Raw genomic sequence first — 21,591 nt, forward strand, 5'->3', positions numbered from 1 at the left:
TAGTATCTGAGAGGACATGATTTGGTGGCACATGTCAGAAATCCTAAAATTCAGTTAAATGCTCTCCTGCTGGGCCTTTGTCCTACTGACCCGCTCCCATCTGGCAGAGAACCAAAAGTGAAGCCAGGGAAGATATCCAGGAGGTCCCAGCTAGCCAGGTTAGCCCCAGGTCGGAAATGACAATGACACTAAAATACTGCAGGAGCACAGTATTTGGGGAGATACAGTAATAAAGTTTTGCTGATTGCTGCAAAAGGAGGAACAAAGCAAACATGGAGAAACTGTGCAGGTAAAACACCCAGGCAGTGTTGACATGAGGAGCAAAGTTAGTGACAGAACCATGAAGAACCTTAATTGGGGCGAAATGCCTTCCAAGGAGAAGACCCAGAACAAAGCGACAATCTCTCCAATTCAGACAGAGCTGCAGCTTTGAGGCTGTGCTCAAGAGCAAAGTGTCAAACTTTTCCAGGTGCTGACGTGATCAGGCTCACCCCACGGGGAAGAAGGGCAAAGCACCTGAGGACACGGACACTCTGCGAGGCTGGGGACACGGATACTCTGCGAGGCCGCCACTCACCGTGCTTCTCTTCTACACACAGGCCTTTTTCGCAGTAGAGCAAGGCAGCTGCCCCTGGCTAAAAGACAGCTTCTGCCTCTGCCACTTGCTCCCAGCCTGAGCACGCCCGGTGCGTGGCTGGAGGCTCTGACAGCATCTCTCGGATGCTCAGACCATTCCTTGATTTACTGGCCCCGATCCACACCTCCTCCCGCCCCGGGGTGTCTGACATTATAAATCTGATGGAATCTAGGGGATGACTCCCCAGCAGGCTGGACTCGGAGTCCTCTCATCCAGAGGAGGTGAAATATTCCTGGAGGGGGGAGAAGTTGTCTACAAATGACTACTACGCAGGCCTCTGTCAGAGGCTCTCACTGAAGATGCACAAATGTACAGCCCACAGCTTTCCATCAGCACGCTCATCACCTGAACTTCTAGAAATGTCATAAAGACCAAAGGACCCCGGAGGAGGTTTTAAAAGCAGGCCCTAAAAAGCACTACCTAAGAAAGAGTTAAAGAAAAAAACACCGATGACATTTTCTAGTTGTATACCGAGATTTATACTCTTCAGGTTTATGTTCTTAACCAAGCTGTTAAGAGTTCAGCACTCTGACCGTTTTGCCCTGAACTGAAACATTATCTGTTTTGGAGCTCAAAAATTTCATATTCTATTTTCTCCCTGTCTACAGTCTTATAAGATTTGAACTGTTTATTCTTATTGAACTTCTCTTCGAGCTGCAGATGAAAGCGCAGGATAAGGCCTCCGCATTTCCACACTTTGTGCCGGGGTCGCGACCCTCCCACCTGTGCGCATTCTCCTGCAGGCGAGCAGATGTGACAGTCTGCATCTCAAACGTGTACCATATGCCGGAGCAGCAAGAAGGCTCGGCGGCTCCCAGAGAACTGCAGAGGCAATTTCAGGTCGCTTCTGCGCAGAGACCTGGGCTCTCAGCTGCTTCTATAACTTGCCAACTGCATGACCCCGGAGAAGCCATTAGTGGGTCTCATGATGACTGCCTGACAGATGAGAAAGAAGCTAGCACTTTCCCTACCTTCTCAGCACGGTGAGGATCAAATAAAAGAATAGATATCCCACTAGCATGTGAGTGAGTCTTGGATTGCTCGAGTCCCGGGATCCTCATCTTCCCCTCTCTCCCTCCTTCCTTCCATGATATAGCAATGGCCTCCTGCCTGGATTACATTGTCTGGGTATTATGAGGAACACCAAGATAAGCCAGAAATTCCCTTCAGGTGCTTGCCACTGTACAGGAAATTGTACTTGTGTACACGTTATGTGGCAGGAAAGAAAACAGAGGCAACATGCTCTAAGAGCTACAAGGAGGAAAAGAGGACTTCCTGCGCAGGCACTGGGAAGACCTCAAGGGGAACAGGAACAGGCACTGGAGTATGTGCACAACACAGACGGGTGGACAGCACCGGGATGAAACCACGCCAGGGAAGGCTGACGCAGAGGCACGGAGAAGCAAGGTGTAAGCTGGGCTCCCAGAAACGTGGAGCTCCTTGAGGCTACTCCCCCAGACGTAGCTCAGATCTGTCCTCTACTGATTCCCACGTGGGTTACTGAATGTCTCCCGCTTCCAGTCTTGTCCCACTGCAATGCATAATCCATTCTCATACTGGTGCCAGACACACCTGACATGGAATCTTACCACCTAAGTATAACGCTTCTGTGACAGCCCATTTCTCTCAGATGACACTCCGACACCTGATGCAAGGTGTTTCTGGATCTAGGTCCTCTCTGGCTGCACCCTGTCTCTCCCACCCGAGCTGTCACCCTCCTCTTGCCACTCTGAGCTCCTTGGAGTTCTCAGCTGCCGTGAGCCCTCATCCCTCCGCACCTCTGAGTTGCTGGTTGCTTCCTTCCCTGTCTCTTTAGAATCTGCCCTTCTCTTTGAACACACAGATCATCGTTTATCACTGTTCCAGAGTGCTAGCCAATGCAATTTGATGAAAGGAAAAAAATTGGGAAAAGGAAAAATTAGCTCTTGTAGATACCGTATACCAGGAAAATACAACAGAATTAACTGAAAAAAAAAAAAGGGGGGGGGGGACTGTAGAATTCAGTAACAGTACAGTTACAAAGTTAATCTACAAAAGCCAAAGTGTGTCTTTATACAAATGGCAATCGATTAGAAACTGCAGCTAGAAAGCATTTACCAGAGCATAAGAAAGATTAAAAAGCCTAAGGGAAAATTTATCATGACTTGTGAAAGATGTGTGTAAGGAGAACTTTTATGATTTTTAATTTTTTAAAAGATTTATTTATTTACTTGAAAGGCAGAGTTACAGAGAGAGAGAGAGGGAGGGAGGGAGGGAGGGACAGTAAGAGAGTTATCTTCCATCTGCTGGTTCACTCCCCAAATGGCTGCAATGGGTGAAACTGGGCCAGGCCGAAGTCAGGAACCAGGAGCTTCTTTTAGGTCTTCCTCATAGGGGCAGGGGCCCAAGGACTTGGACCATCTTCTGCTGCTTTTCCCAGGCCATTAGCAAGGAGCTGGTGTTAGAAGTGGAGCTGCTGGGATGCAGACCAGCACCTATAGGGAATTGCTGGTGGTGGCTTTACCTTACGCTACAATGCCGGCCCCAAAGAAAACTTTTAAATTCTACTAGAAAAATAAGTCTTCCAGGTAGCACGATCCATGGCAGTGTAGGAGTCACAAAGGCGTGGGCACGTCTCTGCTTTGTTTACTGAGACTTTGAAAGCACTAACAGCATGGCCTAGAGCACAGCAAGCATTCGGTAAATGCCTAGTGAGTGAATAAATGCTAAAGCAATCTAACAATTCAATGTGACGCCAATCAAAACACAAGTAGGATTATGTGGGGAAATCTGACAAAGGTATCAGCCTTCCACTTGAAAAATACACATGGAAGGTGCATTTACCTCATACATGAGCAAAAGTCAAGAACTCAGGGTTACAGAAGAAACCAAATATTATTTATAGAACTATAAATTTTATAGATTTTTTAAAAAGATTTATTTGAAAGGTAGAGATAAAGAAGAAGAGACAGAGAGCGGTCTTGCATTCGCTGGTTCACTCCCTCGGATGGCCACAATTGTCAGGGCTGGGCCAGGCCGAAGCCAGGAGCCAGAAGCTTCTTCTAGGTCAACCACGTAGGGGCAGGAGCTCAAGGGTTTGGGCCATCCTCCACTGCTTTCCCAAGGGTATGAGCAAGAGAGCTGGATTAGAAGAGGAGCATCCAGGACTTGAACCAATATCCAAATGGGATCCCAGCACTGCAGGCCATGGCTTTCACCTGCTGAGCTACAGCGCCGGCCCAGTATAGATTTTTTATTATTTATTTATTTATTTATTTATTTATTTTTGACAGGCAGAGTTACACAGTGAGAGAGAGAGACAGTGAGAAAGGTCTTCCTTCCTTTGGTTCACCCCCCAAATGGCTGCTACGGCCAGCGTGCTGTGCTGATCCGAAGCCAGGAGCCAGGTGCTTCCTCTTGGTCTCCCATGCAGGTGCAGGGCCAAGTACTTGGGCCATCCTCCACTACCCTCCTGGGCCACAGCAGAGAGCTGGACTGGAAGAGGAGCAACTGGGACAGAATCCGGAGCCCCAACTGGGACTAGAACTGGGGGTGCTCCCAGAACTGGGGGTGCCGGTGCCGCAGGCGGAGAATTAGCCTATTGAGCCACAGTGCAGGCCTCAGTATAGATTTAAAAAAGGGTAATTATTATTTTTATTATTTTATTATTATTATTATTTTATTATTATTATTATTTTATTATTTTTAATTATTATTTTTTAATATCTACCAACATTCAAAATATATTTTCTTTAAGCAAATTCTTATCTGAAATCTAATTCTTTAAATTCACACACTTAAGTATAAACATACATGAAAATATGTTTATATCCACACTCTGGATTCTGGATACCATGCTTCCCAAATTGGTGAGAAACTTGTTTCTGTATTCTCAGCACCCCATAGCAGGCTCCAAACCTAGTACCTGCTTAACAAAGGTTGGATGCAGAAAGGAAGGGATGTGGGGCCAGGGCTGTGGTGTAGCGGGTAAAGCTACCATCCACAGTGCCGGCATTTTGTTTGGGGGCTGGTTCAAGTCGCTGCTCCACTTCTGATCCAGCTCTCTGCCACGGCCTGGGAAAGCAGCAGAAAACACCGCAAGTCCTTGGGCCCCTGCACCTGCATGGGAGACCTGGAAGAAGCTCCTGGCTTTGGGTCAGCCTGGCTCTGGTCATTGTGGCCATTTGGGGAGTGAACCAGCAGATGGAAGATCTCTCATTCTTTCCCTCTACCTCTCTGTAGTTCTGCCTTTCAAATAAATAAATAAATCTTTAAAAAAAAAAAAAAAGAAGCAGCAAGGGATGGAGAAAGGCAGGAGTGTGGTGTCCCGGGTGTGTATATTGGGGGGGGGGGGGGGGGCGGTCCCCACATGAAGTTTAGCCAGGTGGCCGTATCTGGCATGAGTCACAGACAGTAGAATTGGGAAGAATGAAGAGGAGTGCAGATCTCTTACATGAGAGTTTTGAGCTTGAGACCTGGGAGGTGGGCAGCCAAGGGTGCTTCCAGGCAGCTGGTGGGCAGTAACCGCCAGTTTCTAGACCTTCAGGCATTTTCCAGGAGGAGGACAGTGTGGCTGGAAGCCACTGCTACAATCCCTACAAGGACACAAGTGCCTGTGACTCTTTTACACAAAGAAGCAGCCCCAAAGGAGCTTCTGACTGCTCTATCCCTGTCCTGGAATCAGCCGAGGGCTCGGTCCCAGCCCCGCTCATGGAGCCAGTGACTGTGGAGATCCACAATGCTTCTACATCACTTTTGCTCATGACTGGCCTCGCCGGGTGCTGGAAATGTTAACTGCAATAACATATGGCAAGCACTCGCACAGTCCCTGGCCAGGAGCAGGTATTCACAACAGAACTCAGCATTACTAAGTTGCTTACGGAACGTTTTCAAGAGCTCGAAGCACTACAACTGCAAAAGTCATCAGGCAGTCTTTGATTTCCAGCGAGGCTCACCTTCCCCATTTACCCCTGCAACGAATAATAAACAGAGACTGTCTTCTTAGGCATAATGAAAACTAGCTGGAAGCTGCCGCTTCTGTATTTCTTACTTTTGTCAGAGCTTCAAAATTCAGCTGTCCTTATCAGGCCCCAAGTACTACAAAGCACACGGTCATCCTGGAAAGCTAGAATTTAAATCAGCTTTACGATTGCAGGGTATTTTCCTTGCCCCCATCCTAAGGACTGGCCCACGCCTCACATGGTTGCTAGTGGGATTCACTTACCACAGCAGGAGGGTCATTCCATTCCTCATAGGAGATGGCTGCGTAGGGATAGATCCGGTCATTGATGATCTGCAAGGTGGCCAGGGCAATGGCTTTGATTGATTGGAAGTATGCTTCCCAGAACCACCGGGCCTGCAATGAAAACCAAATTTGTGTAAGTGAGCAGGCAGTGAGACTGAGGGTGGAGGGGACCAGATACTCCATCAAGGTCATTCCAGGCCTAGGTAATTCCTCTATTCCCGGAGCAAAGGCTCCCTGCTGTTGAAGCCTGCTCCATGAGAGGAGTGCATCCATCAAGTGTAGTCAGAATGAAATGCTAGCCATGTTGGGCTCAATTTAAATGTAGGAAACTATGTGAGGGTGGAGATACCAGTATGTTACACCAGAGCAAGTTTACTTTCTTTTTTTAAAGATATATTTATTATTTTATTTATTTGAAAGAGTTATAAGAGAGAAAAATAAATCTTTTTTTTTTAAAGATTTATTTATTTGAGAGGCAGAGTTAGACAGAGATCTTCCATCTGCTGGTTCACTCTCCAAATGGCTGCAATAGTGGAACTGGGCCGATCTGAAGCCAGGAGCTTCTTCAGGTCTCCCAGGTGGGTACAGAGGCCCAAGCACTTGAGCCACCTTCTATTGCTTTCTCAGGTGCATTAGCAAGGAGCTGGACTGGAAGTAGAGTAGCCAGGACTCGAACTAGCACCCATATGGGATGGCAGTACTGCAGAAGGAGGTTTAACTTACTATACCACAGTGCCGGCCCTGAAAAAGAGATCTTTCATCTACTAGTTCACCCCTCAAGTGGCCACAATACCCAAAGCTGAGCCAGGCTGAAGCCAGGAATCAAGAGCTTCATCAAGGTCTCCCATGTGGGTGGCAGATGACCAAGCACTCGGGCCATCTTCTGCTGCTTTTCTCAGGCCATTAGCAGGGAGCTGGCATCAGAAGTAGAGCAGCCAGGATGTAAACTGGCACCCACATGGGCCACTATGGGCTGCCACAATGCCAGCCCCTATTATTACTATTACCTTTAAGATATACACATAGTGCACAAATCCTAAATGTAGAGCTCACTGGATCATTACACACATCTTTATACACTCTTCCAACTACTACTCAGATCAAGACACTGGGCATCCCAGCACCCATGGGCCTGTAGGAATCTCACACCTCCAGAGTAACCATTCTGACTTCCATGGTGCCTGCTCTTGAACTTCACATGATTAGATCAGGTAGTATTTTATTCTTTGGCATCTGACCTCTTTTACTCAACATTTGTAATACCTAAATCAGGTTTTGGATCAAGACGATGCAGGTCCCATAGTATGAGTTGGAAAGTATTCCCTCCTCTTCTATTTTGTGAGAAATTTTATGAAAAATTGGCATTATTTCTTCCTTGAAGGATTCACCAAAGAAGACATCCGAATTTTGTCCCTCAGACATGATTTTGCAAAAGTTTTTAATAATAATTTTTAACTTATTTATCTGAAAGGCAAAGTTAGAGAGAGAATGAGAGAGACAAGAGATCTTCCAACCTCTGGTTCACTCCCCAAATGGTCACAATGGCCAGGGCTAGGCCAGGCTAAAGCCAGGAACCAGGAGCTACTTCCAGGTCTCCCATGTGGGTGCAGGGGCCCTCCGCTGCTTTCCTAGGCACATTAGAAGGGAGCTGGATGGAAGCAGAGCAGCCTGGACATGAACTGGTGCCAGCACAGGATGCCAGCTACGCAGATGGAGCTTAACCCGTTACACCTTGATGCCAGCTCCCATAGTGTATGTGTGTGTGTGTGTGTGTGTGGTATAACAGTGTTTTTCAAGAAATAACTTATTAATGTTCTTCATCTACTTTTTTACTATTTTGTTCATTTCTTATTTTTGTTTGTATTACTTTCTTCCTTCTATTTCAGCGAAATTTAATTAATCTTGCTTTTGGGTTCTTGAGAGCGAAAGGTTTCAATCTTTCTTCATTTCTTTTTTTAATTTTTTAAAAAAATTTTTTTATTATTTTGTTTGCAAGTCAGAGCTACACAGAGAGAGGAGAGGCAGAGAGAGAGAGAGAGAGAGAGAGAGAGAGCTCTTCCATCCAATGGTTCACTCCCCAACTGGTCGCAATGGCCGAGCTGCGCCATGCCGAAGCCAGGAGCCAGGAGCTTCTTCCCAGTCCCCGATGCGGGTACAGGGGCCCAAGAACTTGGGCCATCTTCTACTGCTTTCCCAGGCCATAGCAGAGAGCTGGATTGGAAGTACAGCAGTTGGGTCTTGATCTAGCACCCATATGGGATGCTGGTGCTTCAGGCCAGGGTGTTAACCCATTGAGCCACAGCACGGGCCCTCTTCATTTCTAATACATGCATTTAAAGTTATAAATTCCTCTCTATGCATTATTTAAAATATATCTCACATATGTATATATCATTTTCATTATCATTTAATTTTTTTTTTTTGACAGGCAGAGTGGATAGTGAGAGAGAGAGACAGAGAGAAAGGTCTTCCTTTGCTGTTGGTTCACCCTCCAATGGCCACCACGGCCGGCGCATCTTGCTGATCCGAAGGCAGGAGCCAGGTACCTCCCCCGGTCTCCCATGCGGGTGCAGGGCCCAAGCACTTGGGCCATCCTCCACTGCCTTCCCAGGCCATAGCAGAGAGCTGGCCTGGAAGAGGGGCAACCGGGATAGAACCCGGCGCCCCAACCGGGACTAGAACCCGGTGTGCCGGCGCCACAAGGTGGAGGATTAGCCTGTTAAGCCACAGCGCTGGCCCATTATCATTTAATTTTTTAAATTTCTGATTTCCACTGTGATATCATCTTTGGTATATGGATCACTTAGAAGTATATTGTTTAATTTCTATACATTTTGGGATTTTTTTTCTGTTTATCTTTCTGTACTTGATTTCTACTCAGATTGTACTGTGGTTAAAGAATATATCTGTGGGCTGGCGCCGTGGCTTACTAGGCTAATCCTCCGCCTGCGGCGCCGGTACCCCGGGTTCTAGTCCCGGTTGCTCCTCTTCCAGTCCAGCTCTCTGCTATGGCCAGGGAAGGCAGTGGAGGATGGCCCAAGTGCTTGGGCCCTGCACCTGCATGGGAAACCAGGAGGAAGCACCTGGCTCCTGGCTTCTAATCAGCGCAACGCGCTGGCCGTAGTGGCCATTTTGGGGGGTGAACCAAAGGAAGGAAGACCTTTCTCTCTGTCTCTCTCTCTCTCTCACTGTCTAACTCTGCCTGTCAAAAAAAATATAGATATATATCTGTGATTTCAATACTTTGTAATTTATTTAAGCTTGGCTTATGGTACAGGACATGGTGTATTTTTTGTGTACTTTTTGTCTCTATGTGTACTTAAAGTATATTCTATGGGTGATGGGTATGATGCCCTGTTTAAATCTTCTATAACCTTACTGATTTCTTTCTTTCAGGGTATATGTATGCGTGTGTGTATATATACTTCACAAACTTTTACTACCAAATTTGTGCTCTCAAAGGTTTTTTCAAGTCTGTTCCTGTATAAAGCACATAACTTTTTAAAGTTTTATTTATTTGAAAGAGTTACACATAGAGAGAAGGAGAGGCAGAGAGGGAGGGAGACAGGCGAGGAAGAGGGAGAGGGAGAGGATGAGAGAGACGGAGAGGGAGAGGGAGAGGCAGAGGCAGAGGCAGAGGCAGAGGGAGAGGGAGATCGGTCTTTGATCCACTGGTTCACTCCCTAGTTGGCTGCAACAATCGGAGCTGAGCCAATTTGAAGCCAGGAGCCAGGAGCTTCTTCTGGGTCTCCCATGTGGATACCAGGGCTCAAGGACTTGGGCCATCTTCTACAGCTTTCTCAGGCCATAGCAGACAGCTGGATTGGAAGTGGAGCACCAGGTCTTGAACCAGTGCCCATATGGGATGCTGGCACTGTAGACGGCGGCTTTACCCACTATGTCACAGCACCGGCCCCCATAACTGGGTTTTATATCATCCAAAAATCTTTGGCTTCAAATTATAATTACAACCCATTTATACTTAGTGGAATTACAGATATGGTTCATTTTAAGTGTATAATCACTATACTTATTTCCTATTTGTTTATTTTTTCTTTCTCACTTTTTAGAACTGATAAAAAAAACTTATCATTAGTCCACACTTTTCGTCATTGGCGTCGAGGTTTTAGTCCTCTGTCACTGTATCTGGGCAATGGAAGTAAGCAGCACCGACTCAGTATGTGACGCCTCAAGTCAGCAATTTTACAACTTATCGAGCAACACAGGAACCTCTCCCATCTGCTGTGGTAACACTGTTAAATTTTTTCATCAACACACCTTCAATCCCAGAAGACATCATTACTGTTTTTGAAAAATTTAGGCCTGGTGTTTAGTACAGCTGCTAAGATGCCACTTGAGACACACATCCCATATCAGAGTGCCTGGTTCAAGTCCTGGCTCTGCTGCCAACTCTAGTTTCCTGCTAATGCACTTGCTGGCGGGCAGCAGGTCATTCCTTTGGATCCCTGCCATCCACACAGCAGACCCCAACTGAGTTCTGAGAGCGTGGCTTCAGCTGGGTATTTGAGGAGTGAACCAATGATGGACAACCTCTGCCTCTGTTTCTCTCTTTCTCTACATTAAAAATAAATATAAATAAATGTTTTGTAAAAGTAAATTTTCATTTACTTTACCATATATCTACCCTTTATTTCCTTTGTGCATATCTGAGCATCCATCTCCAATGATCTTCCTGCTCCTCGAAGGACTTATTTCCTTTGCTACAGGTCAGCAGGTAACAAATCTCTTCAGTTTTTGTTTGAAAGGCCTTTACTCAATTAATTTTGGAAGGATGCTTTTGCTTAGTAAAGGATTCTAGGCTAGCAATAATTTTCTTCCAGAACATTCAAAATACATAATTCCACTGTCTTCTGGCTTCATACTTTTTTTTTTTTTTTTTTGGACAGGCAGAGTTAGATAGTGAGAGAGAGAGACAGAGAGAAAGGTCTTCCTTCCATTGGTTCACCCCTCAAATGGCCGCTACGGCTGGCGAGCTGCACCGATCCGAAGCTAGGAGCCAGGTGCTTTCTCCTGGTCTCCCATGCGGGTGCAGGGCCCAAGCACTTGGGCCATCCTCCACTGCCTTCCCGGGCCACAGCAGAGAGCTGGACTGAAGAGGAGCAACCAGGACTAAAACTGGCACCCACATGGGATGCTGGCGCCACAGGCGGAGGATTAACCAATTGAGCCTCGGTGCTGGCTCCAGGGGCGAGTGTTTTATTCATGAGTTAGCAGCCTAGGCTAACTAAGGTCTGAGTGACATGACTGTTACCCTCTCCACTAGCCACGAAAAGGCAAAGCAGCTTACTCAAGTGGTCCTGCAGTTGCCCGTGTGGGTCCAGCGGCTGCCTAGGCTGCTTCCTGAATATGCCTCATTCACTCTAATCACATTCCTGATCAAAATCATGTTACTGCTTTCTCTCCCAGCATCCAGCCACAACACTTAGGTTTTATGAGACCTGATCAACCCATTTTCTCTATGAGACTGTTACTGATCACTCCAAATACCACTGGTCTCCTTTTACCATGAAATCCCACAGTACTTGAGCCTTTACCACGCAGGCTAATTCTGCTCCATACAGGCCTGCAACTGTTTTTCTGTTGTTTCCCATGAGCACTTTTCTCTCTCTGGCTAGACTGTTTGTTCACTGAGGGTGCAGACTGGCATTTTTAAAAACTAACATCTTAGCAAATGTTAGTTCTACCTGCTACAGAGCACTTCTATGCTCATGATCTCGTCTGGTTTTTTTTTTTTTTTTTTTTTTTTTTTGGACAGGCAGAGTGGACAGTGAGAGAGAGAGAGAGACAGAGAGAAAGGTCTTCCTTTTCCATCGGTTTTCCCCCCCAATGGCCGCTGCGGCCGGCGCGCTGCGGCCGGCACGCTGCGGCCGGCACGCTGCGGCCGGCGCACTGCGCTGATCCGAAGCCAGGAGCCAGGTGCTTCTCCTGGTCTCTCATGCGGGTGCAGGGCCCAAGGACTTGGGCCATCCTCCACTGCACTCCCGGGCCACAGCAGAGAGCTGGACAGGAAGAGGAACGACAGGGACAGAATCCGGCATCCTGACCAGGACTAGAACCGGGGTGCCGGCGCCGCAGGTGGAGGATTAGCCTAGTGAGCCGCGGAGCTGGCCACGTCTGCTCTTTTTAAGCAGGGTGTCACTTACTTGGGGGCACATGTGTGGAGGCTGAGATACAAAGATGTGAAGTGGCAGAGTCACAACTCAAACCCATGATTCCCAACTCTAAATTCAGATGTTTTTCTACCGCATTCTAGAGTATTAAAGTACCAGCACATGGTAAGTTTTAGGAAATAGTCCTTTTCCTAGGAACTGAAAGATGTAAAATTTTACCAAGAACGCATGGGTCGACAAATAAAGACACATATATCCTTAACATGTACCCCCTTTTCTACACAGATGTGTCCGTTATCATATATTCCTTGATTTTAAGTCTTATTCAAAGTGAACCACATTCCAACTTGGATCTTTCAGTTTTGTCCTCACATATAACCCCGGTGCTTTGGGGCTTTATAGAAAACGAAGACTGGTAACAAACCCACCTGGAATTCTAGAGAAAGGCACACTGGTGGGACAGAGCTTCTCATTTAAGATGGCTCAAGTTATCTCCTCCTGCCCCCCCTACTGCCGTTCACTCAGAGAGGAAGTGAGTTGTGCCAATAATCACAGCCCCAGTGTCGGCGCCTGAGGCCGCGCGGCCTTCTGGGCTTAACTGCTTCTGCAGGAGGCTGCGGCTCCTCCGTGTGTTCGGAGCCATGGTAATTTACAGCCCTTGCAGGATGCAGTGTCAGCCGCTGGTCCACCCAGAGGAAGGAGCTTTCCGCTGTGCTGGCAACCCGCGAAAGTGCCTCTGTGGCCATCCAGAGAGCAAATGCACGTAAATGCTCACCACGGGTTCCCAGAACACACAGGCCACATTTATAGCTCTGTGAAATGTTTCAATGGCCCATTCTTTAGGTGCTATCCGAATCCCCTGGTCACTCAAAATGGTGGAGGCCACATGGGTTGAAGAGTTAAAGAGTTAAGTCACAAGTGAACAGACCATACCCACGTAACTCGAGCAATGCATTTAACCTCTCTCGGTGAAACAGTTCCCATGCATCATGCTTTTATAAAACATGCAGATTTTATAGCACTAGAGTGTAAAATCTCTTGGGGCTGGTGCTGTGGCATAGTGGGTAAAGCTGCTGTCTGCAGCACTGGCATCCCATATGGGCGCTGGTTTGAGTCCTGGCTGCTCCATTTCTGATCCAGCTCTCTGCTATGGCCTGGGAAAGCAGTAGAAGATGGCCCAAGTCCTTGGGCCCCTGCACCCACGTGGGAGACCCAGAAGAAGCTCCTGGCTCCTGGCTTCAGATTGGCGCAGTTCTGGCCATTGCAGCCAATTGGGGAGTGAACCAGTGGCTGGAAGACCTCTCTCTCTCTGTCTCTCCTCCTCTCTCCATGTAACTCTTTCAAATAAATAAATAAATCTTTTTAAAAAAAAGCCATTCAAAATATTTTTTTAAAAAAAGAGTATAAAATCTAAGCTCCTTGAGGGCAGGGACTGGGCCGGCTGAAACCAATCAGGAGTAAACACTTTATACATTAAAGAAATGAGATCAGTTTCACTGGTTTCCAGAAAGTCAAGCCAACAAGATTAGCAGTAACGGGTGTTTAAGGGCAGCCATAACATACAGTGGAAAGAACACAGTCATGAGCATCTTTAGCGATGTTCAGTTACCAACCCTCTCTGTGTTTCCTGAATCTATAAGCTGAAGACCACATCAACCTAGCTCACAGAGTTGTGAGGCTCCAACAAGGTGGGTTTTGTAAACTCTTCACTCCGTGCGAGTGCAGAAGAGGCAGTCAACAAACGACAAGTGTCCCCAACATCCATCCATCCTATCCCCACTTGGGGTCTATGTCCCTCACATTAGGATTCCTTCAATGCCTGGTAACAGTGTTGTGGGGGTGTGCCATGAGAACAGGCAAAGGAGAGAAGAAGAGATGGAATGGGAGCTGTGTTTCACTCCATTCGTCCCAATTCCTGAGGACAGTGAACAAACCCAACCCAGCAGAGAACAGAGAAAGAGTAAGAACACATCAAATGGCATGGTGACAGTGCTTTATACTGAAAAGGGCACTTCTCAGTACCACTGGCTCTGGCTCCAACATGCAGCTTCCAGGGAAGAGGACAGCCCAGCGGAGTGGGAAGGCATCCAAGAGTTCAGCGCTGAACTCTCAGAGCAAGTGTTCCACCATCTACTGAAAGAGTGAAACCCGCTGACTCCACTCCCTCACAGGCACGCGGTGACACAGGCGCCCCTGGCACCTCGTGAAACTTTCCCAAACCTTCTAAGTGCCAATCCAGGAGGTCGAAGGGGGAAACCACCCTTTAATAATAAAATTGCATCTTATATAACACATTATAAAAGGAGGGAGGACGATGAGGGTAATGGATTTGAAGGAGAACAAAGAGAGTCTGCTCCTGGGAGGACCGGCAAGAAAGACAGAAATGGGACAGACAATGTCAAGAGAGTGAAACGGTCTTAAGGCCACGCGTGTGCGTGTGCTACACCCAGAGGGGCCAGAACACCTATGGGACAGTACAAAGCCTCCAGCAAACCCCAACCGCCGTCCAGCAGTGGCCTCCAGGGCCCTGCGGTGAGCCATCACCTCCCCAGTGGAACCCAGGTGCACAGGCTTCATGCTGACATATGAAAGAATTTCTGGAATGCGATCCGTGCAATAAAATGAAAATGAACAGCAAACCAGCCAGCTATGCTTCTGACTCAATCCCCAAGTGGCGGTGACACATAACACGCTCCAACCCTGTTCCATTTCCCCTCCCCCAGCCCCTCGGTTGTCTCAACATAAAGAATCCCCTTCTGTAGAGGCTGGAGAAAAAGCCACAGAGCCACACACAGCCAACGGTCTTGGGCCCATCCCAGAGCTGCTGTCACAGGCAGCCCAGGGGGCACCATTTCCAAAGGGGCAAGTCCCTCCGAGGAGAGAAGGGACCTAGAAATTGCTTCAGCTTGGCAAGGGCACAGGTGGAGGGGTGGTGCTGCCACCAGAGTACCCAAAGAGAACACCTGAAATGTTCACACATTCTTACAACGAGTGTGGGCTGTCGGGACAGTTCAGAGGCTCTAGAAAGGGGATTGCATTCGCTGAGAGCTCTTTTCCACTGGATGTGTTTGAGAAAAATTGGGTGTCAAACTCTACTCACTTGTTGAACTTTCTGCCACTCAGAGCAAAAGTCTTAAAGCGCTGGGGGAGAAGAAGGAAATCCTCAGTGGCTCAGTGACAAGGTAAAGACCCTCTGCCCCTGGGAGGGGAGCAGACAGGCAGGAACTCAGCTCCGGGACCCGGCCAGAGGGAGCAGGAGAACCCTCTGCCCCCCAGGAAGCAGGAGATCCCTGATCCCTGATCCCTTCCAACACTGCAGGAAGTCGAAGGCTGTGGGAGGGGCAGGGCGCCCTCCCATCACCAATCTCAAATGTCCAGGGCGTGTGGGAGGGAGGAGAGGCAGAGCCATCAGCCCTGGAAGGACACACAGGACCCTAACTTGGGTGAGCATCTGCACTGACAAGGTCCACAGCCATCAAAGGCGGGGCAGGACACACTCTCTAGCCCAACACCCCCCCACACAAAGGGAGGGACGTGCACTACTAGGGGAAGAAGAGGAATGGAACAGGGCCCTGGAAGGAGAACCGCACCGTCCTCACCACGAACCAAGTACAAGCAACAGCAGTCCTCCACAGAGAGGGGCAGGAGCGTGGGGAAAGGTGGCAGGCAGGGCCTGCCGTAGGCAGGGAGCTCCAGCAGGCTGGGCCCCACACTAAGAACCAGGTGGCAGCCCATGACCCCGCCATACTGGAACAAAACAACCCAAAGCCACCCAATCACTGGCTAGCTGGTCAACTTCCTACTCTAATGACCTGATAGAACAAGAGGTTTGCCCATTTCTGATCACATTTACCACAGTCTCCTCTGCTTTTCTGGACATAATAACCATCATTCAATTAAAACTTAAGAAAGGGGTCAGCGCTGTGGCGCAGCAGGTTAAAGCACTGCCCTGAAGTGCTGGCATCCCATATGGGCGCCGGTACTAGTCCCGGCTGCTCCTCTTCCGATCCAGCTCTCTGCTTTGGCCTGGGAAAGCAGTGGAGGATGGCCCAAGTCCTTGGGTCCCTGCACCCATGTGGGAGACCTGGAGGAAGCTCCTGGCTCCTGGCTTTGGATCAGCGCAGCTCTGCCATTGTAGCCAATTGGGGAGTGAACCAGCAGATGGAAGACTAGAGCTCTCTCTGTCTCTACCTCTCTATATAACTCTGTCAAATAAATAAAATAACTCTTAAAAAAAATAAAACCTAAGAAAAATAAAATATATAAGAAAAAACCCATAAGACAAAACTGTCAGCAGAACCAGACCGGAAGATGACCATGACGCTGGAGCTATTAGACAGGAACTTTACAGTAACTGTAAGAGATGTGTTAAAGGACCTGGCAGAAAAGGTGGCCAGCCAGCATGAACCAACAGGAAGTTTCAGGAGAGATGGAAAACACAAGAAACAGTCAATGAAAATGCTGGGAACAAAAACCACAGCATCACTTATGAAGAATCTCTCAACGGCCAGCATGCTAGACACAGCCATGGAAAGGGAGAACTTGAAGACACTACATCAGAAATTATCAAAACTGGGAGTTTAGGCAAGATGGCGGAATAGGCAGGAAGCACACTTAGTCCGGGGGGAGAGAAAGTTTAATATAAGTGGAGATACTGCAGTGTCAAGGAAGAGTAGGGGATGAAACAGCAGAGGAAACTCTTCCGGAACTAGTGATTCACAGTGGACCTGCGTGGAGAGCGTGGGAGCCCAAGTTCGGGACACCAGCGGCAGACTCAACGCACCAGCGCTGGAACGCGAGGTGAGCCGAACCTCCATAGCCCGAGATACCAGCAGGCAAGCGGAAAGAGGAGGCTAGAGGGAACGAGGCTTGAAACTCCGTGGGGAAAAGTTCACCAGGCTAACTAGAAGAGAGAGAGGAAAAAATAAAAAAAGTGACTGATACGGACACAAGTTTCTCTCTCTCCGCTCACCTCTCACAGGCGAGCAAGACAGAGCAGGCGCCATTTTGGACATACGTCATAAGCAGGGCGACCTCAGGTCTGCACCAGCCCTGAGCCTAGCAGAAAAACCTGACTCTGTGGGGAGGGGTGAAATAACAGGAGATTAGCATCTAACTTGGCAACCCAGTGGGAGACTGCAGGAGAATTGGAGCCCACACTGAGGGCAGCAGAGATTCCCTGTGTGGTCCTTGGGAAAGAGCTTCCGATCTCTGGCTCCTGTGGGTATATCATTTGCCTGCTAACTACCTCCAATTACGTTCAGCTGTGTGGAATTACTTCCCTTTTAAATCAAAAAAAGAAAGAGAGATTTACCACACCTAACCTGGGAGTGTCATCCTTGACACACCCTCAACCCTGAGGAACCAAACACAGCTCTCAGTCCACACTCATCTCAAGCCTCTAAGGCTCCACTGAAAGCAGACAGTCCACTTAATATAGAGCTATAGTGTAACAAGAAAAAACACCACAGTGAAGAAACCAAATATCTCCAACATGCCAAACAACAAACGCAAAAACCAAGCTAACAAGAACAAGGAAGAAACTATGACGCCCCCAATTGAAAAAGACACCCCAATTCAAGATTATGAAGATGATGAGATCGAAGAAATGCAAGAAGCAGATCTCAAAAAATTGATAAGAACATTAAGAAGTTCTCAAAAACAAATTCTTGAACTACAGAAATCCTTCATGGACAAGATAGAAAATCTCTCTCGTGAAAGTGAAATATTAAGGAGGAATCAAAATGAAATGAAACAACTAGTGGAACAAGAAACTCTGATAGTGACTAGAAATCATAATGAAATGAAGAGTTCAATAGATCAAATGACAAACACATTAGAGAGCCTTAAAAACAGAATGGGCGAAGCAGAAGAGAGAATATCAGACTTAGAAGACAGAGAACAGGAAAGGAAACAGGCAAACCAAAGAAAAGAAGAAGAAATTAGAAATCTAAAAAATATTGTCAGGAATTTACAGGATACTATTAAAAAACCCAACATTCGGGTTCTAGGAGTTCCTGAAGGCATGGAGAGGGAGAAAGGATTAGAAGGCATTTTCAGTGAGATACTAGCAGAAAATTTCCCAGGTTTGGAGAAGGACAGAGGCATCTTAGTACAGGAAGCTTATAGAACCACTAATAAACATGACCAAAAGAGATCCTCACCACGACATGTTGTAATCAAACTCACCACAGTGAAACAGAAAGAAAAGATCCTAAAAGGTGCAAGAGAGAAACGTCAGATCACTCTTAGAGGATCTCCAATTAGACTCACAGCAGACTTCTCATCAGAAACCCTACAAGCTAGAAGGGAATGGCGAGACATAGCCCAGGTACTAAGAGAGAAAAACTGCCAGCCCAGAATACTATATCCTGCAAAGCTCTCATTTGTGAATGAAGGTGAAATTAAGACTTTTCATAGCAAACAGAAACTGAAAGAATTTGTTGCCACTCATCCTGCCCTGCAAAAGATGCTTAAAGATGTGTTACATACAGAAACACAGAAACATGGTCACCAATATGAAAGAAGGTAAAGGAAGGAAACCTCACAGCAAAAGATCACAGGAAGCTCAATTTCTCTTTGACATAGAATTAAACTCTGATGCTCTGTTAAAGCAATGTGTTAAAGTAATCTATTATGTTCTCTTGATGTCTGTTAAATTCTAATTGTTCAAAAACAGCTGAATTTTTATTAAGAGCTATGGGTTATTTAAATATGTGCTTTTTTCAAAAATTTGAATATCTGCTGCTCATAAAACTAAAGCGTTGTTGGTTCTGTGTTTAGCTGTCCTCCTATAGGTTCCTATGGACTTTTTCCAGCCACTTTTATTGTATTCAGTACTTTGGGATGGCTCTGTAAACAGATGAAGCCAATAATGTATTAACAGTACCAAATGAGAGAAAGTATGGTTAACTGAGGTTACTAAAAAGAAAAAGCAATTCAAATCAATTGGCAATCTACAAAAAGAGTTAAAGATTTTAAAAGCTATTATTAAAATTGATGTATTGGTCTATTATGCTATATTATATGTGTGTACATATTGTATGTCCACATGGGGAAATTTTATTAAGAGTTTTATTTTAAATGGCTTATAGATAAGATTGTCCATAAATTTAAGCTGCTAAAATCAATCAAAGATACATTTTAATTTGTGGGGCCTGAATCTGTGTATCATATGTTTTAGACTTGTTGGTAGAAAGAAACTAAAAACATTTTAGATGGTTGTGCTTAAGTCTACTGGCTAAACAAACTACACCATGTTAGATATTTAAGAGGTGTTTTCAAATACATGATCCTTAAAATTTATAGAAGGCATTGGACCTTCTGGTAAATGTTTTCGTAAGTTGATATCTAATGGTTGAAACGGTTTGCTAAGTATTCATGTGATATTGCTATTGTCAGCAAGCGATCTAGGACTTGCTCCCTCATTTCTCTATTCTAAGCCCAACTTGTTCTTTCATTTCTCTATTCTCTTCAAGGTAGGAAACTAATTCTATTATGAAGGAATCTGTAGAATGCACAATTTAATCTTTAGACCTTATAAAAGAGATGGCTAACATTTTTCTGCAATAGCATAGCCAAAATAAGAACTCAAATAATAATCTCATAGCTAGATTCACTTCGCCATCAGCGAAGTATACAGTAAGTAGAAAAAACCTCCCTTTCAGACCAAAGGGAAAGAAAGTTTGAAAGTGAGAATATAATTTTCCTCATGGGCATTGTCTACCTTAGAAAAACTACTACAGAACATGCCTGTGACTATAGACTTGTAGTTCAGGCCACCGAAGATTAGAGATGGGAAACGGGCACTCCCTTGACTTGCATCCTCTGGTCTGCTTTAACACAAACCAGGAGGAAAAGAAAGCTCGGCATCAGAAGCAATGGGTGGCAGGCCTATTAATGGCTGATCTGTACAGTGATCTGCCCTCAAGGAGACCCAACAGGCCAGTCCACTGCAGTGGCTATCAATGTGGTAAGCCTGGGCTTCAGCAGAAGTCAGCTTGTGAAGAGCCCTGGCAGCTCTGCCAAGAGTTGGATCACTGGAAATGGACCTGCCCTGGAGTCGAAGGATGCCCAGGTCAGAGCCACAGATCTTATTGGCTCTAAGCTGAAAAGCCCTTCACTCAGCCCAACTTCCAAAATGACCACTGCAGCTGAGGGGATGGTCAAGTAGGGTCAGCAACATTGCAGGCAGAACTGTAAATTTCTTGTTAGAGATGCCACCTGCCTTTACCTGGCCAGCTCTCCTCCCAGCCCAGCCAAGTAATGAAAGTCAACAGAGTGCCTTCCCCTAGGAGGTTCACACCTCCCTTAGGATATACCCCATGTGAAGAGATAGATAGGTCTGGGCCTCTGAATTTACAAGGCCTAAAGCCCACCAGATTATTATCAAGCCCCTTCTATCAGGTTCTATTTGCCTCTCAATCAGAAAACTTCATTGTAGCTTAGACAGCACCTTTCTTAGCTCCTCTAATAATGACTCTGTCCTTTGTTCTAGGCCCTGTCTAGTGCACTTGGGCCTCATTCCTTTGTAATCATAACCTCTACTCTACCACCAATGGCTCTACTCCCAACCTCTGTGTACTGATGGTCCTCTTCCCCACTTAATGCTGTATAATTGTTCAAACCTGGTAAATGCCACTCTTAGGATCATTGGTTACTATCCTCACTCTGTCTTTTATGACCTTGTCTAAATATGATCAGAGTCGGTGAACTTGGAAGGCTTCCATAGCCTTGGCAACTCATGACGACAGCCTAGGATGGTTACTGGCGCCATAAACTAGAGTGTCAATTTGTTGGGTCAACAACAGGAGCCACTGTGCACTTGCTCCTCATGTGGGATCTCTGTCCTTAATGTGCTGTACATTGTGATTTAATGCTATAACTAGTACTCAAACAGTATGTTTCACTTTGTGTTGCTATGTGGGTGCAAACTGTTGAAATCTTTATACTAAATTGATCTTCTGTATATAAAGAGAATTGAAAATGAATCTTGATGCAAATGGAAGGGGAGAGGGAGCGGGAGAGGGGAGGGTTGCGGGTGGGAGGGAAGTTATTGGGGGGGGGGAAGCCATTGTAATCCATAAGCTGTACACTGGAAATTTATATTCATTAAATAAAAGTTAAAAAAAAAAAAAGAAATTATCAAAACTGAAGCACAAAACAAAAATAAAACTAACAGAGGGTGAACAGCTATTCACATACCAAGCCGCCTTCCCTAGAGCTAAGGAGGTCAGCTGAGAAACCATGGGGCCTGATGTTAGTATAAATAAGACATACTGAAGAAAGCAAGAAGAGTTGCCCACCTCATCCATTCCTTGGCTCCAAGCAGAATAGCTCCACCCCTCCTGCCTTGGAGACTGGAAGAGAACTCAGTCCAGACCTCCCAGGCCTGTTATGGTAAAATCCAGTGCTAGACAGGTGCCCACAACTCTTGCTCCAGACTGAGCTTCTGCACAGTCCCTAGCCCAGCAGCTAAGGGACTGCTTCCACTGCCTCTCCCCTAGCTTCTGGTAGACAGCAGAAATCCAGTCACTGAGGAACAGAGTGGGAAACCAAGGACAGGACTTTGCCTTGGAGCTCTGTGTGACACCTGCCAT

At 46.5% G+C, this 21,591-nt stretch overlaps 1 protein-coding gene across 2 annotated transcripts in view; it reads right to left on the reverse strand.

Annotated features, from left to right (window-relative positions):
* Nucleotides 1–21,591, reverse strand: part of EXT2 (exostosin glycosyltransferase 2) — a 159,258-nt gene that overhangs the window by 73,755 nt on the left and 63,912 nt on the right. For both annotated transcript variants that reach the window (XM_062196270.1, XM_062196271.1), the window contains one exon: nt 5,841–5,972. In XM_062196270.1, the coding sequence (XP_062052254.1) occupies nt 5,841–5,972 (132 nt within the window). The remainder of the gene's footprint in view (nt 1–5,840; nt 5,973–21,591) is intronic.

Source organism: Lepus europaeus, chromosome 7, assembly GCF_033115175.1.
Source record: "Lepus europaeus isolate LE1 chromosome 7, mLepTim1.pri, whole genome shotgun sequence".
Lineage (NCBI taxonomy): Eukaryota > Metazoa > Chordata > Mammalia > Lagomorpha > Leporidae > Lepus > Lepus europaeus.